At 35.7% G+C, this 18332-nt stretch overlaps 1 protein-coding gene across 2 annotated transcripts in view; it reads left to right on the top strand.

Annotated features, from left to right (window-relative positions):
* Positions 1-18332, top strand: part of Rad23 (UV excision repair protein Rad23) — a 114324-nt gene that overhangs the window by 71834 nt on the left and 24158 nt on the right. For both annotated transcript variants that reach the window (XM_090401449.1, XM_090401450.1), the window contains exon 6: positions 784-892. In XM_090401449.1, the coding sequence (XP_090257575.1) occupies positions 784-892 (109 nt within the window). The remainder of the gene's footprint in view (positions 1-783; positions 893-18332) is intronic.

The following is an 18332-nucleotide window of genomic DNA, read 5'->3' as shown; positions in this document are numbered from 1 at the left end:
GTGGATGATGGGTGAGTGGTGGAGATGGAGAGTTGTAGAGTAGGTGCCCTCCCTCGATGAGTCTTGGACTCCCTGGAGGTGTCAAATAATAATATATATATTACTAAATACAATAATTCAATATTAACCTTAAAAAAGCTTCTTGATAACAAAAAATGCTTGACTTGAGCATATAGTAAATTTAACTTGTAGAAGAATATAAAGACTTGAGAGTTTCGATTTATTTATTTATTTTTTTTTTATTATTTTTTTTTATTAGGATAGAGAGCTAGAGACCTGGTTGACTTAAAAAACATTATTTTGGGGTTTGCAGGTTGCTATTTGAGAATAGTTCTTTGAATGTAATTTACTCGCTTGTCACGGGTATGAACTCGAGTAGTGACAGGGTTTTGATTCACATATACAAAATAGGGACTAATTTTGGGATTTCCAATTAATTGTGTGGACATAGAGTTCCAGAGTATTATTCATGGAAGTGTGGATGGATATGTAGAGTTGCAATCTTCCCTGTTCCTTCTAGACTGGAATACTCAGAAGGAGTCACTGGACTTTGTGCTGGCCATACATAAACTATCATTACAGAGTTACGTACAGTATAACAGCAAAAAAATTTCGGATGCTTCCAAAATTGAAATTTCGAAAGAATCCGAAATTGAAATTTACATAACATCTTCTATGAGATAAAATACAACTATCAAGCTGTTGAGTTGCAATTAACAGTTTATTCAAATATGCAATAAAACGATTCGGTTCTCCCATTGAAAATTTTTATTGCTTGCACAGGGCGTTCCTTCTGTAGAGCAGAATGAATCTCAAAGTGAAGCTCCTGCAGCTGCTCCAGTTATCAGTAATGTTTCCAGTAACAATAGCTCCACTACTACATCTAGTGAAGGTAAGAAATGAAATTTTATTTAAAATACTTGGTATTATACAGTCTACTCTCACAAACAACTGAAATGTCCTAACCATAGTCTATAGGCACAAAGCTATGCTAAAATAAATTTACTCTAGCAAACTACTCCTGTGATCCATACAGGTTGGTGTGACAATTAAGAATATATTAGCTATAAGGTTTCACAAATTCAGAATTTGATTTATGATATACTAGTAAATCTTGGTTAATAATAAAGTTCAAGGAACAGTTGCCATCTCAGTTTTCAGTTATGTACAGAAGAAAATCAGTCGTTATAATAACAAAAACATAGAATCCTGTTTATACTATATTGAAATAGATATTAGAACCCTCCCTTGTTTTAGGGGAAGGTGAACACTGTTATGTATATTCCTGTTATCAGACATGGCACATACTGCTATATAAAGTACACTGATGTCCAAAACCTAAGGATGAAGATTACAACTGCAAATTTAGACAAATCAGCTTGTGGCATTCAGATTTTCCAATCATGTGCAAAGGAGTCACATGGTAGTACTCAGCAGGATAAAAGGTAAAAGACTGCACCAAGCGATTTGTGTTTAAAGGAAGCTCTTTTCATGACTGAATAAAGTTGAAATTTGAATGTCTTGTAATGTCCCAAAGACATCATCTAGATCAGTGGTTCTCAACTTGTGGCAGACTTATATTAAATAAATAAATATATATTGTTTAATTATCCAAACAAAACAAATTAAAATTGAATAAGTAAGTAAAAATTATTGAAATAAAATGGATACTTAAAAAAACAGCAAATAGTGGCAGAATGTTCATTCCGTGAACATTCTGCCGCTACAAATTATTGCAGTGGCAGAGTGACGAGTAATAAAAGAGGGGTGATGTAAACAACAATATGGTTTTTTTGCTTCCGCCTTCTCTTGCTGTTTTGTCAGATTTGAAGTAAACGTGTTATCCACATTTCAACTAATTGCTTGTTGTTTATTGATTTTTATTATTGAAGGTTTTCCTCCTTCAACCAAGGCTCAGTATATCTTCAGAAGTGCTAAGTGATACCTGAATAAAGTGTGTCGTGAGTTAACCCTGGTATTTATATATTTTTCAGAAACGTTTTTTAATAATGGAAAAGTGGCTTAGAACTAGGACTTTGAAAAGCAAAACAACCGAAACGGGTTATCACAATCCTGATTGTGATACACATGTTGTATCACAATTAGGCATCAAAGAAAAAGTTTTAAAATTAGGCATCAAAGAAAAAACACAGTAGGAAATATAACAGTTCATATTTGGAATTCAAGTTTACTTGATGTGGAGATGAAAGTGAACAGAAATCTCAATGTGTTTTGTGTTATGAAGTATTGTCGAACGAGTGCATAAAACCTGCGAAACTCCGACATTTAGAAACTAAACGTTGTGGTGTGAAAAATAAGCCAATTGTCGCTAATTGAAAAATTAGCGACACTAAGGGACATTAAATCATGGGAAAGATATAGTTTCAGCCATGGGGTCGATTAATAGCAAGGCACTGGAAGCATCCTATGTCTTAAATCTGCGTGTAGTGAAAGCAGAGAAATTTTACTCCTTCCAGTTATAAAAGATCTGGTAAAAACTATATTTGTCAACAAGTTACTAAAGATGTTGATTTGATTCCTCTTTTAAAGGACACTGTCAGTCACAGAATTAATGATATGGCAGGTGACACAGAATCTCAGGCTACTGATGTTACAAATGATGCGCAGTTAATATGCTACATAAGATATATGCACAATAACAACATTCATGATGATATTCTGTTTTGTAGAACTTTGTCATCTGGATCAACTGGAGAAGAAATATTTCACACACTCAATAATTCACATTAATACACAAAGGGATCCAGTTGGGAAAATGTATGGACTTCTGTTTGGACGGAGCTCGTGCCCTTACAGGCAGGCATAGTGGGGCTGTTTCTAAGGTCAAGGAAGTAGTTCTGGTTATGAATTGGGTACATTGTTTCATACATAGGCAAGTGTCAGCGTATAAAGGAATGCCACCAGAAATTAAAACTGCTATACAACGCTGTAAAGGATTTATGTTCAGGAAACATTGATTCAGAGGACTGTAAAAGGAATCAGACGATAAAGGTAACATGAAAGCTAAAGACAAAGTTCTAGATGTCTGAAGTAATTGCTGGCCTGGTCGCTGAGTAGTTAGTACATCTGCTTTCCGTCCATTCGGGTGTAGGTTTGAATCAAATCACAGGCATGGATGTATGTGATTACCTTTAGGTAAGAGATGAATTTCATCATCCAGTGTGAAACCATTGTCTTCCCTATTGGAAGTGTGTGAAAAGTTTCATGTTTGTTCTCTAGAGCAGGGTTTTTGGAATATGTAAAAAATAAATAAAATAGAAAAAGATAATCTTTCGCTTACCCAGCCATGGTACAAACTATAAGTTTACATAAGAACCTTTTGCGAGTAGAAACCACGTGAAAATAGTTTTGCAAGATTGCTAAATGAAATAAGAAGTGATAGAATGATGGTAGAAAACATTCAAGAGGAATGCAGTCAGAGTACATATCATAGAGGAAGAAAAACTGCAAAAATGAAGGTAACTAGAATAGATGGTAGTTAATAAATGCTCAAGGTATAAAAGTTTTTATAGTTTGCTGCACTGCATAATCCAGAACTCTTGATCAGAAGACTGAATTCCAGATTATTGAAGTAGAGCTCTCAGTAATACCTATCTTTAAAAAGGGATATATAATCAAACATATTACAAAGGAATTTTCATGCTGGATGTTTTTTATGTAGGAATTATGCAAGCATAGTTGAGAAGAGGCTAAGAAAAATGTTGGAAGGAAAACATGGTGAAGAATAAGCTGGGCTCAGACCAAATAGAGTTTTACATGACAATTTTTCACTTTGACGTAAATATTTGAGAAATCATATGAATATAATATGGATCTGTGTTTAAGTTTTGGAGATCTGGAAATGGCATGTGAGAAGAAATCAAGAGAAACACTGTTCAAAATGCCACAGTTATGTGGCCTGAATGAGACATCATATCAGGCAATACTTAGTGTGTATTTGAGTATGAGTTCGCAGTTAGAATTAATGGAGTTATGGGAAGATGGTTTTGTGTTCGAGTTGCAAGGTGCATTATCACATTACTTCTGCTGTTATTCTTCATTTGTATGAATCATATTGTGAAGGAAAGTAGCATTGTCAGATATCAAAATTGGAGAGACCCATCTCCAATTTTGATATCCAATCTCAGCTCTGCAGATGATGTTATTCTATTAAATAAATCTAGTACAGGTCTGCAGGATTAGCTAAATGAAATAACTAGCCGTTATAAATTTTATGTGAAAATCAACAATAAAAAGAATAAAACTATGAAAATAGGTAGGAACACTAAAAACATCAACTGCATCCTGCATGGAGAACCTTCAAAAGAAGTAAAACATTTCAGCTGTTTAGGCACATTTTTATTGCAGGTGGGAAAATAGCAACAGAATAAGCGTACTTGGTATGGTAAGGCGTTACCTGAATAAATTTATATGGAATATCACAGAAATTAGGCAAAACACTAAACTAACTATATACAAGATAGTATTTTAAATTAAGAGGATATAAAATCCACATTGTTTTAAAACTGAATAAGAAACTCAAAGATTGGAATCAGAGAGTTTCAAGCCGAATATAGTAAATTATAAAGTATCGGCAACACTAGCGTGAGCTAATGCAAGTGACCCTAGTACGTAGTACAATATCGGACAACTTGTTGCAAAGGTGGGGAAAGTTCAGATCGCTATTCTTAGGTATTTTCCATAATGTAAAAACACATTTCCTAGGAAATGTATGCAGTTATTGCATTATGGAGGGGGAGTCACTACCCAGACCGGTTTCAGCCTTTTTTGAGGCTTCATCAGTTTACTATATTTGGCTTGAAACTCTCTGATTCCAATCTTTGAGTTTCTTATTCGGTTTTAAAACGATGTGGATTTTATATCTCCTTAATTTAAAATATTGTTTATATCGCCGAAATGAAGCTTATTAGCTCTTTATATTTAAGTAACTTAATGGTTGCATCTTCCTCGGAAACTCGTATAGCAGAGTATATAAGTTCTTTTCGCTATACACTTTGGTATTATGGTCTAGCTACTCACTGATGAAGCCTCAAAAAAGGCTGAAACCGGTCTGGGTAGTGACTCCCCCTCCATAATGCAATAACTGCATACATTTCCTAGGAAATGTGGTTTTACATTACGGAATATACCTAAGAATAATAGCGATCTGAACTTTCCCCACCTTTGCAACGAGTTGTCCGATATTGTACTACGTACTAGGGTCACTTACATTAGCTCACGCTAGTGTCACCGATACTTTATAGTTTACTATATTCGACTTGAAACTCTCTGATTCCAATCTTTGAGTTTCTTATTCGGTTTTAAAACAATGTGGATTTTATATCCCCTTAATTTAAAATATTGTTTATATCGCCGAAATGAAGCTTATTAGCTCTTTATATTTAAGTATACAAGATAGTATTCAAACTGTAAAAATAGTGAGAGTCAGCAGGTGGCATCTTTGACAAAATCATGTTAAAGATTATAATATTAAGAAGGAATTGACACATTCAGGAATGTGTGACCAGATGTAACCTAATATTATATGGTCACTTCAACAGAAATGGGCAAGGTTAGCAAAACATGGTAAGAAAAAGGCCCAGAGGATAACAAGATCTATGTGGATTAATACAGCCGAGTGCCTAAAGAATGAAAGATAAGCTCTGACAATTCTGTGGGAAGTTTTTGGTATTGAGACCACATTATGATGTAAATAAATGAAAATAAGCACTTAAAACCCAACAAGTTTCATAAATTGTAAGACACATCATCAGAGGATACTGGTACAGAAAAGTTATGCAACAAAACCTATTAACAATTAATTACACATATTAGATGTTTTGATAACTTCACAACTGTTACATATATTGTTAATAGGCTTTTGTTGTGTAAAACTTTTCTGTACCAGTATCCCTGATGATGTAAGTCTAATGACTTGCGAAATTTGTCGGGTTTTAATTGCTTATTTTTATTAAACTTCTTGATTTACATCATATTCACATCTTGATTTACATCATATTCTGTGGGAAGTTTTTGCTTCCCACAGAATTGCTAAACCACAGAAACTTATGTTTGCAAGCTCTGACAATGTAGAAGTCCTTAAAAATAAGATTAATTTGGAGGTGTGTAATGATGTAAACTTTTCATGTAGTACTGTCCTATACATATCTGAAATTGATGATGATAAGGAATCTTACCAACTAGTAATGGATTTAAGCATGTAACATATATAAATAGCTGGGATGTGAATTCATTTAGATGATGACGATAAGGAATCTTACCGACTAGTAATGGATTTAAGCGTGTAACATCTACATAAAGAGCTGGGATGTGATTCATTTAGATCAGTATTTCTCAAACTTTTCCTACGATGGAACACTTCACAAATCCTGAAATTTTAACGGAACACCTCGGTTAGAGACGAGTATCGTTATTCTTGTATTCAATGTAAAACTGAGCACACACTATCGCTGCAGCTGGCTGTATTGCATCGCAAAAATGTGATGACTTTGTTTGTAACCGTACATTTCCTGGAATAGATACCTCCATACTTCACTCGTGCTGGGAGGTGTCAACAACCACGGGCATCTGAGTCAAGGCCAGCACATGTTGGCCTTAATAGCACAATCCACACCCAAAGTGAGGAGCACCTGATTTTCATTTATTCTTGAACTTGTCGCAGTATTTAAATCCAATCCAGGATCATATTAATTTTGATAATTTTTCACGTAACACTGTTTGGGAAACACTAGTTTAGATGATGAATAAGAATGGAGTGTGCATATGTCTTTTACAGCAGACAGAGTTCCTTTGTATCTCCTTCAGTTCGATATTAACCTATAACCTAGAGATTTTGGGTTCTGTATAATGTCCCATTTACACCATATAATCATAGTGTTTTGAATAGCTTTTCTCTTGGCACTCAGTCACATGCCTTTTCCAGATCTACAAAACTGAAATACAAATATGTATTATAATGCCATGATTTTTCAACTGTTTGTTTGCCATAAAGTTAAAATCTAAAGTTAAACCCCATAAAAAGACAAACCCATATTTGGCCCAAACACAGCTTGTTCTTCTCCAGGTTTCTCTTTGACAAAGTATTCTTACATAAAACTCCTGAAACACTCATCATAGGAATTCCTCTGTAATTCTCACATTCAGTTTTATTTCCTTTTTTTTTTTTTTTTTTTTAGTGTTTTGAGTAGCTTTTCTCTTGGCATCTTGTCATATGCTTTACAACATATGTTTACATTTATTATTTATTCTACTTTGTGTGATTAATGTTTTGATCAATGTTATTGGTTAGTTGTGTTATTGTACATGTAGTCCTCAAGTCGCTATGAATTCCAGATGTTTTCTACTCCTCTTATGTTACTTGTTTCATTTATCAATCTTTCGAAAGTAATTACTCTAGATATCTAGAATATCTTTATCATTAGTGATTCTTTTTACTCTTTCAATAGCCTCTTGAACATACTGGTAATTTCATGATATTTGTCTTCTACATCTTATGGTTGTCTTTCTTTGACGTGTGTTTGTTCCATGACTGCCTCTTTACCTTTTGGAGTTCACCATAGAGTTCTAATTTTTCTATCCTTGAAAATAACTTCGCTGCATGCTGCCCTAACTTTTGTTAATATTTTTCTTTTTCAATATGAAATTCATTTTTAATCCTACTGAAAACTAAGTAGAAATCACTTCCTGTTTGAAATTACCCATATGCTTTTGTTCTGAACCAGCATGAAAATATCACTTTCAAAAATAAATTAGTTATACTTTTTTTTGTATTTCTTCATGTCTCCTCTTGATGTGAATTGATGGACATCTTGTTAGATGTCCATCAATTGATGGATATCTAACAAGAGATGTTAGATGTCTTGTTCCTAATATCGTGTTAGAACATGATATTAGGAATGACTTTTCAATTGTCCTGGATGGAAAGCCAGAAAATACCATTACTGTTATTAGCTTTGGTCTTTTCTCAAAGTTTTCTCAAAACATTTCTACATGTCTGGTATTCATTTTCTTCTCTGCTGTTTGTATCTCCAGAATGGGGATCTAAAAGATCAAAGTGGACTGGCTTTTCCTCTACTATAATATGCTTTCACTAATGGCTCAGAAAATTCCTCCGCTTCTTCCTTAGTAGATCTTTAAGTGGGATCGTATACACTTGTCCATTTCCCCATTTTGATGTTTGGCAATATCACTCTACTTGAAATTATATATTTGTATTTATTGTTGAATGCTGTAGTTGCCCCTTCCTTGCCATTTTTATTTAGAATAATCTTACTGGTTTTTGCCTCAATGTCTTGGTATCTCTAATTATTATGTTGGCATAGTACTTTACAAGAAATTTAATAAAAAAAGTTTTATTTAAATATGTTATTTTTAATAGAGATATTTTTGCAATAGTTCAGAACACAAGAGGAGATTTGAAGTATTGAGCGATCACCATTTAGTTCTGAGCAGGATAAAAATGTATTGAAAAGAAAAATGTTGAAGGTTTTGAAAAGAATCAAAGTCAAGAAGCAAGAAACTTTCAGAAGTGAACTGCAGTCTTTTTTTTTTTTTTTTTTTTTTTTTTTTTAGAAAAAAGTTTTTAAAAACAGATACACATTAAATAAGTATATAACTGTTATTGAGGCAGTTTGAAAACAAGAACCACATACAATTGATTGAGATATGTGACAAAAATAGTGGGATGAGATGAATTTCATGGAAAGGTTAAACAAACAATCTTGGGAAAGGAAAAAATCATATGGAAGTTCTTCTTGCAAGTAAATTAGCATATCTCCTTAGAGAATCCAGATAAAAATATGAGGTGTGGCTATTAAATAACAAGATTGCTTGCAAAAATGTGGTTTATTATTACAATTGTACAACTTAATTGTTATCCCCTTCAACATACTCCTCTCTCTATACACTGTTGCATATGAATTTTCCATTGATGGAATCAGTGCTGCAAGTCATCAGGTGTTATCTGCTTCAGTAGCGCTGTCATTTTCTCATTACCTCATCCATCATGGAACGGCTGACAGTGGAACTGGACTTGCAGGAAAAGATCATCACATGTGATGAGACGTGGATTTTCGAGTACGAACCAGAAACAAAGAGACAATCGATGCACTGGAAAATTCCCATGTCACCGAGAATGAAAAAAAAACAAGAATGAGCAAGTCAAGACTCATTCAAATCAAGTGCTATCCACTTGATTTCATTAATATCCTTAGTCTCCAGAAGTATCTGTGTGTGATGTGGTGTGGCGTTATCATCCATAAAAAAAGAATTCTTCACCTACATCACCACGAAACAGCTGAACATGACATTGAGGAACTTTGTTGCAATATTGTTCACCAGTCATAGTCCCTTTTTCCAGCATTTGTAGCTCGATCCGTCCATTAGTCATAATATCTCACTACATCATGTCCCTCAGCTCTGCTGTATCTATCCATTTCAAGAACATCTTTGCAATGGTAAGCAGTACCACTTTCACACCAGATCAAGTGTCATCTAGAATCAAAAGAAAAACTAAAACGGCTGTAATCTGTAAAGAGTATATTATTAGCTCATTGATGTCTTGTCCAATTTTTATGGTACAACACCACTGAAAACATGCTCTACGATGAGCTGTGGTTAAAGGAATGGAGTCTACAGGCCTTTTGGTGTATTGGCCTACTTGTTGCAGACATCTTTGCCACAGTTTGTCAAGAGTTTATCCATGTACCTCTGCTTGAATGGAGCTGACCTGCCACGATGTGTCATGTTTTGCAGTTATAACAAAAAATCTATCTTTTAATTCTCCATGGTAGAGTGAGGACAGCCTCTTAGAAAATGTTTGCAAAACATTCCATTGGTTTGAAGCACTGCTTGGTTCAGGGCTACATGTGATTCCTTTGCATGCGATTTAAATATTTAAATGTGTACCCACTTTCTACTCAAAAGTGTTAGTTATATGAAACTGATTTGTCTGAATTTGCCTGGATACAATGCTATACGTTACATAAAGATTAGATATAAAAGTAATTACATGATTTATGTTTAAATAATGCATTATCTTAAGTGTTCAAAATATCATATCCTCCATTCTCATCGAGGTATTGCTAATATCAGTGAGAAACTGATCTACAAACATTGATTAACTGCTATAAATTTGTGACATTTAGCTTTTATTTGTTTCTGTGGCTGTATAAGCATTGTGGGTTTTATGGCATAAACTTTGTCTTTGAGGTACCCCATAAGTAAGAAATCAGATTCGTTGAAATTCATTTCTCCGCTTTCTCTGGACTTTATGTTTTCACATTTCCAGTACCATCAGACATAAGTCTGTAATTATCAGTTTCTAATGCCAGTTTTCACCTGAAAAAGAAAAAGATGTTACAGAGTTATGGGCATGATAATGTGGATACATTTTTTGGAATACTGTGTTGTGGATATGCTATTATTGCATGAGAATCTCCATGGGGTCTAAAATTCATTGTGGGAGGCTCCAGATGAATTTTATGGGTATGATTATGGGCACTATCATACCTCTCCTTGAATGCATTTGCCAATAACAAGCTTTGGCAACTCATTTCATTCATTCACCATGCTTGCTCCACATGAAAAATCTAGTCCTGAGGCCTTTTACCCTCATATTCAAATTCTAGGAATGCTCCCTTAATCCCCCCCCCCCCCAACCAAGTGCTAAAAATTTTTCTCTCTGTTTCAGTCCTATAAAACCCTTTTAGTAACTTTAAGGGTTCTATATCTTCTCTTTTTCACCTGTTAACCAACTTCTCCAACCAACCTACAAACTCTCAATCTGTCCTCATAGGGAACATTCCACAGACTCACCATTTTGTCACTTTCCTCTGAATCTTCTCCCCCACTTTCTCATTCTCAAGAAATCCAGATGTGGCTGTATCAAAGCCTTATAAATAAAGAAAGATAACTTCCTTATCACAGCATTTTCTTCAGTAACCAGCTAATCCTATCAGCTATCTTAGTCATTTGCAATATGCCCTCTGAACTTCAACCCTCTATCCACCAACACCTCAATCATCAATCAATTTCCTGGAGTGTAGTTCTGCCAAAGCTTCTGCAAAGTAGTGCAAATCTTGTAATCTTTTCATGCCCAGAATGCATTTGTGCACATTAAATTGGCACTATTATCTTTTGCCCATATTATCAAAATGTTTAAATCATTCTGTAGGCACTCTATATTTCCTCGGTTGACTATTACACTACCCAATTTTGAATCATCAGCAAAGATTATTTCCTTTATCATTCATGTACAGTTACCAATTGCAATGGTCCAAACACACAGATCTGCAGCCCACCATCAGTCATCTTCTTCCTCCTGTTTTTGTAACAGAGTTCCATATGGTGTCCTGTCAAACTCCTTTACAAAACCAGGCAGTGCCATCCTGTTGGTGTATGATACTCTTTGGGGACTGCATAACTTACCTTTAGAAAACTATTCTGTCTCCATAGAGTATCTATCCTTATCACCATTCCTGAATTTTGTCTTTGACCAACTTCTCCAATGCCTGTACCAACACTTCTCAAGATGTTGTTCTCTCTCTCTCTCTTTTATGTGATTTCCTTCCACTAAAAGTTGTAAACTTATAGTGCAACAGTACTGTGGCCAGGGTAGGGAAATTTTGTATTATTTTATTTTGTTTATTTATTTACTTATTTATTTTTATGTATTTTTGCAGTATGGAAGCTCTTCTGTAAAGACCAAACACAACTTTTTACAAGCCACTTCAGGCCTCTAATAAATAGTGCAGTGGCCTCACACTGGATGATGAAATGTATCATCATTATAAATTTTCTGATATGTACCTTCAAGGGGGTGTGTTCAGGCTACTATGACAGCACTATATGAATAAGTTTACATTATTAATAATCTCCTTTCAACAATTTTCCTCCAAATAAATCTATTACTTGTCAGCACTAAAATATTGTCATATCTAACATTTCATTCTTCTAAGGCACTTATGACTGGCTCAATCCACCTAGATCTTGGTCAGTGTTTCTCCTGCCTTCTTGGCATCAAACACCCCTGTTTTGCTAACCTTTCCTCATCCATTCTATTTAAGTGGTCATACCACCTTAGATTAGCCCTGCTGACATATTCTTGAATGCTAATAATGTCAGGTTGCCATCTGTTCACTCCTGTAATTTTCACAACCCTCATATCTGTGATCTCTAGTCTTTGATCAAGTGTTTTATTTCTAACCCATAAGTTAAAATTGGTTTGAACATGTCTTGTATACAACTAGTTGAGTGTTTTGACTAATTTCCCTCTTATTCTGGTGAAATTTCAGAGGAAGCATACTGTGAATAGTTTGTGAAATAGTAGCAGGAGATCGACCTTAGTAGTCTACATGAGAATTAGAGAAAAAAAAAAAGCTGATGCCAAGATGCATCAATTTTTTTGTTTATCTTTAGAAGATGTTACCATTGTACTAGCAGGATGTGAGAGAGGTATAAACATGGAAGGACAGATGTTGCATCCTTGTTAGTTTATTTTTGAAGGAGAACTTGTTAAGAAAAGGTCCAAGGTGTGAGAATGATGACACTTATCTGGAATTCTGGTGAGTTGCTAAACAATTTGTATTAAATCCTTACTATTAATAAAGAGGCTAGTTACTTTTCCAGCATGGTCTGTACGACTGGAGAAGCAAAGCTGGTCTGAATTGTGGATGTTGAAAATCAAGCCTTAGAAAGGGACCAAAAGGCAACTACCATTTGGACGTGAGACAAGCTTAGTGCATTTGGCCCTTACAAAGTTGGCTTTGGATTTTTTTTTTTTTGTAGCTATTACAAACTAGTGTAAGCAGAGTGAGAGGCTTGAGTTTTTGAGTTGAGTCAATTGGACTTATGCAAAATTTTTGGCTTGGGCTGCTTCTGCACGTTTGTTGGAGAGCCCAGGGTTTGGATTAGAATTGAGGATTTGGAGTGGAGTAGGGAATAAAAGCACTCCATTCCAGTGAGAATAGTTTCTCTTAGTAGATCAGAGCAAGTACTAGGATCAGAAGAACAGAAGCATCATCAAACTGTGGACATCAGAAAAAAAACTCAATAGCCTCAATACTAATAAGTCACCTGACCTTGATGGTATTACTCCAGCTGTACTAAAAGTTTGTGCACCAGAATTCTCACTTGGCACTGTTGTAGTGCCACAGGATACAAGGCTGGGAATGATTGGGAAGATCTGTATATAGAAAAAGAGATGCGGACAAGATTATGGTTAGACCTGCCAAGAGGAGAGCTAACATCAACGATGTATTTGAAAGGAGAGCTGGTTAAGAAAAGGTCCAAGGTGTTGTGAGAATGATAACTATCTGAAATTCTCGTGGATTGGTAAACAATTTGTGTTAAATCCTTACTAATAAAAAACAGTTTAGTTTCTTTTCCAGCATGGTCTGTAAAGTTGGAGAAAGGAAGCTGGTCTGAATTGTGGATGTTGAAATCGCCCAGGAATATTATCTCACTGTTGGAGTAATTTGACTGTAATTTTAAAATTCCAATTGAAATATTTGTAATTGATCTATCTTAAATAATTTCTCAGTTGTGTCTACATATAGCTTATACAGTTTATAATAATATGCAGTTATCTCATAAATAATGAAATCATTAGAGCTTGGAGAATGGTAGAAGCAAGAAATTAAATCAGTAAAGTGAGGTAAGGAAATCTTGAACCAAAACATATCATATAATGGGAATGATTTCAGTTCCAGTAACATTTAGAATGGACATCAGACCTGGCGGGGTGCTTAAGGGTCAAAGCTGTATAACTGAGAGGAGACCTCCACATAGCCTTTAAAGGAATGCGGAGAACCGACCAGGGCTTCTGACCTAATGTCCAATCCTCACCTTCTCGTGGTGCACCCTGTTGGGTATCTACTTTGATACTGAACGAACGAGGATGGGCTGGCATATTTGGGATTTAGCCGACCAAATTGTATTCTTATTGGTTAAACCAAAATAAAAAATGATGGTACAGCATGACAAAATTTCATGCCGGCTGGGGCGTCGCCAGGTTAAACAAGGCCCCCGTTGTTTTCGCCAGGGAACCAGGGCGAACAGCGAAAAGTCAGCTACTGGAACAAATCTGAAAACAAACCCCAACTCAACATCACCAGAGTTAAAGATCGGTACTATCAACATTAGAAGCCTGAATGGCAAAGAAATGGAGCTAGCTGAGGAATTAGATAAGTACCAGATCGACATAATAGGGGTGACTGAAACAAAAAAGACCAAAACTGGTGAGATCTTTCTGAGCAATAAATACAAAATGTTATATTCAGGCAATAACAATCAAGGAAAAGAAGGAGTAGCCATAGTATTCAACACAAAATACGAGGCTAATCTTCTTGAATGGCAGTCAGTCTCAAGTAGAGTAATGTGGGCAAATATGAGAATGGGGAACTGGACAATGAGACTTATTTGTGCCTATGGTCCCACAGAAGGTTCTACTAAGGTAGAAGTGGAGGAATTTTTTGAGGCTTTAGAAAAAGCAACTGACACAATGAAAAAGGAAAAGTTGGTCCTTGTTGGGGATCTAAATAGTAGAGTAGGAAATGATTGTGAGACATACAAAAATATTTTGGGAAAATTTAGAGAAAAGAGCAAAGCTAATAATAATGGCAAATATCTGTTGGATTTCTGCTCAGGACATGGACTGGTTATTACTAACACCATGTTCCAACATAAAAATGTGCACAAAATTCACATGGAGAGAAGAGGCTAGGAATAAGAAAAGTCTCATTGACTATGTTATTGTTGATAGTGATGTTTTCCCCCTGGTGCAGGACACCAGAGTGTACAGAGGATTTGAAATTGGAAGTGATCACTATTTAGTCTTGAGCAGGATAAAATTGAATTTCATATTGAAAAGAATAACATGTAAGAAAGTTTTAAAGCGAATAAAAGTTGAGCAGCTCTCAGATGTAAACTGTAGACTAAAATACAGAAATATTATTGAAAAGAAAATGAAAGAGTTTGAGAACAGGAACCAAACCTTGGAGATTCAGTGGCAAACTTGGAAGAAAACCCTGATTGATTCAGCCAGAAAGGCATGTGGTGAGGTTGTGTGCAAAGATAAAAAAATCAGAACTCCCTGGTGGACACAGGAAGTTAAAGAGGCAGTGAAGGAAAAGAAGAAAGCATATCAAAAGTTCCTGGCAAATAAGTCAGCTTTTACTCTTACAGAATACAGAGACAAATGTAAGAAAGCTAAATAGTGTGTAAAACTAGCTAAACAAAAGTCATGGGAGGACTTTGGCAAGAATATAGAAAATAAATATCAAGAAGGTGGCAAAATATTCTGGAGGTTGTTGAAGAAGCTTAGGAGTGGAGGAAAGAGTGCTGTAAAAGGAATTAGAGATGATAAAGGTGAAATGAAAACAGGAGAAAAAGATATCCTTGAAGTATGGAGTAATTACTTTGAAAAACTGCTAAATGAAACAAGCAGTGATGACAGCACAGTGATAAAAAAAACACTGACCAGGCATGCAGTCAGGAATACATATCCATACTTGAAGTAGAAAAAGCCATCAAAGGCTTGAAATGTGGAAAGACAGCAGGAGTAGATGATATTCGACCAGAAATGCTGAAGTATGGTGGTATAAAAGTCTTACAGTGGCTGCACTGCATAGTTCAGAAAGCCTGGACAGAGGGACGAATTCCCGATGATTGGAGTAGAGCTCTCATAGTACCCATATATAAAAAGGGAAATAATACTGAATGTGAGAATTACAGAGGTATTTCCCTACTGAGTGTTCCTGTCAAGATCTATGCAAGTATACTTGAGAAACGGTTGAGAAGAATTGTGGAAGAAAAGCTTGGTGAAGAACAAGATGGATTCAGGCCATATAGAGGCTGTCAGGATCAGATCTTCACTTTACGACAAATAGTCGAGAAAGCATGGGAATATAACAAAGATCTGTATTTAAGTTTTGTCGATTTGGAAAAGGCATATGACAAGGTGCCAAGAGAGAAGTTATTCAATACGCTGCAGTTATATGGTGTCAATGGGGCATTATATCAAGCAATACTTAGTCTTTATTTGAGTTGTGAGTCAGCAGTTAGAATTGAAGGAAGTACAGGAAGATGGTTTAATGTTAAATCTGGTGTGAGACAAGGATGTACATTATCCCCTCTGTTATTCATTATCTATATGGATCACATTATGAAGGAATGTGGTATTAAACCTGATATCAAAATTGGAGATATTAATGTCAGCTCTTTGCTTTATGCGGATGATGTTATACTTCTAAATAAATCCAGTACAAGTCTGCAAGATTCTCTGACTAAATTGAATAGCTGTTGTAATAGATATGGTATGAAGGTCAGCAATAAAAAGACAAAGACAATGAAAATAGGCAGAATCATTGAAAATGTCAACTGTGTTGTGAATGGAGAACCTGTGGAACAAGTAAAACATTTCAGCTACTTAGGCACAATTTTTACTGAAGATAGTAAACTAAATATAGAAATAGACAACAGAATCAGCAAAGCTGGTATCGTGGGAAGTCAATTGAATAAATTCATATGGAATAAGAAAGAAATTAGTCGGAACACTAAATTAGCTGTATACAAGACTGTGTTCAAACCAATTTTAACTTATGGATCTGAGAGCTGGGTCAGAAGTAAAACACTTGACCAAAGACTACAGACTGCAGATATGAGAGTCCTGAGAAAGATTAGAGGCGTGAACAGATGGCATCAATGGCAATATCATATTAAAAATGAGGATATTAGGAAAGAACTTGACATTGTCAGCATCCAGGAATGCGTTAGCAGAGCTAATCTCAGATGGTATGGTCACTTAAATAGAATGGGAGAGGAAAGATTAGCAAAACAAGTGTTCTCTGCCAGGTTGGCAGGAAAACGACCCAGAGGAAGACCAAGATATAGGTGGATTGATACGGTACAAAGTGCCTTAGACGATAGAAATATAAAATCTGATAATGTTGGAGTCTTGACAAGTAACAGACTGATTTGGAGGAAAATTGTAGATAGGAAGTTAGTAATGATGTAATTTTTTCATGTAGTACTGTCATATCCTGTACACCCCTTGAGGGTAAATGGCAGGAATTTGATGATGATGATCAGACCTGGCAAATGTACATTTTCTGCCCTGCTTACAAAAGGCATCATGGAAGATGTAATGAGGAAAGTTAATGTGAGATGTGGTTGCAGATGATGCCACTTGTGGTTAAGTGATGGGTAACATATCAGGTTTTGGATGGCTGTAGGTGGTGGTGGGGTGCACATCATTAATATTAGAATGAAGACCTCTGGTGTCAGTCGATATGAAAGTTCTGTTTATTGATTTAATTCTGAGATTTTGTTGGGTGTTTTTGGTTTTGTTTCCAACAATTTTTTTTCTGCGATGAGTGAAATTTTCTGTGCTGTTTATTATGGTTGTAAGTAAAATATTGGGAAATTTAAAAAGCATGGTTTGGGAAAGGGCAGAATGGGATGAATGATTTGGGTGAAGGTCACCACCCGATTTTGGATTGGAGTGTGGACACTGTGTAGGAGTACTGACTCCTCCCCCCACTCGAGTCATTCACCCAGGTTGTGCCTATAGGGCGCTGTATTCAGACTCCCTCCAGGTACAGCCTGGCAAAGTAAGTAGCATCTGGATTAATCGCCAGTTGATTGGGAAGCTTATGTAGTTACTAACAGGTTCTGCCCCATGTACCATCTGGCAGAGGCCTGCAGAAACAACTTTACAGCTGTCTCCTCAAAAAATTATGTTAGTGCATGGATAAGGAGGGCTTTGCCTATATTGCATGGGGGGGACTGAAAATCCTAGAGACAAAGCAGTGCAAAGGATACTTCATAACTCCAAACAGCAGGGTGGTGGTGAAGGACGTTTCACTCAGAGTTCTAGTTGGCATTTCATCCAACTAGGGAAGAAAGAAGGTATAAATGACTATAGTGTATGACCACCAGCCCTTAATGGCTCAAATCTAACTCTTACCTCTTATTCCTGATGCTTCCTTCTGGAATTAGTAGGCATAAACTGAAGTATCCACTTAGCCCCCCCCCCCAATCTACGTTTTACACCTTGCATATGAACAACTTTCAGTTTTCTTATCTGAGAGGTTATATAATCCACATTTTTTGGTCATTCTCACACTCATTGGTATCTCTCGGGTAAGAATGATTACTCTCCTTGATGGGTGCTTTCACACACAACCACCTGCTTTTCCCCAGTTCTAATTTCTCTTATTGCACTTCCACACTCTCAATGGACAATGTTTTCTTAAGATGGATAACTCCAAATACATTTAAGTGCCATCAACATTTACAATGTATACCATTTC

This window comes from Typopeltis vanoorti, chromosome 12 (genome assembly GCF_054136105.1).
Source record: "Typopeltis vanoorti isolate ZY-2024b chromosome 12, IOZ_Tvanoo_1.0, whole genome shotgun sequence".
NCBI lineage: Eukaryota > Metazoa > Arthropoda > Arachnida > Uropygi > Thelyphonidae > Typopeltis > Typopeltis vanoorti.
Note: the sequence above shows the minus strand (reverse complement) of the source record. Positions and strands in the feature narration are given on the sequence as shown.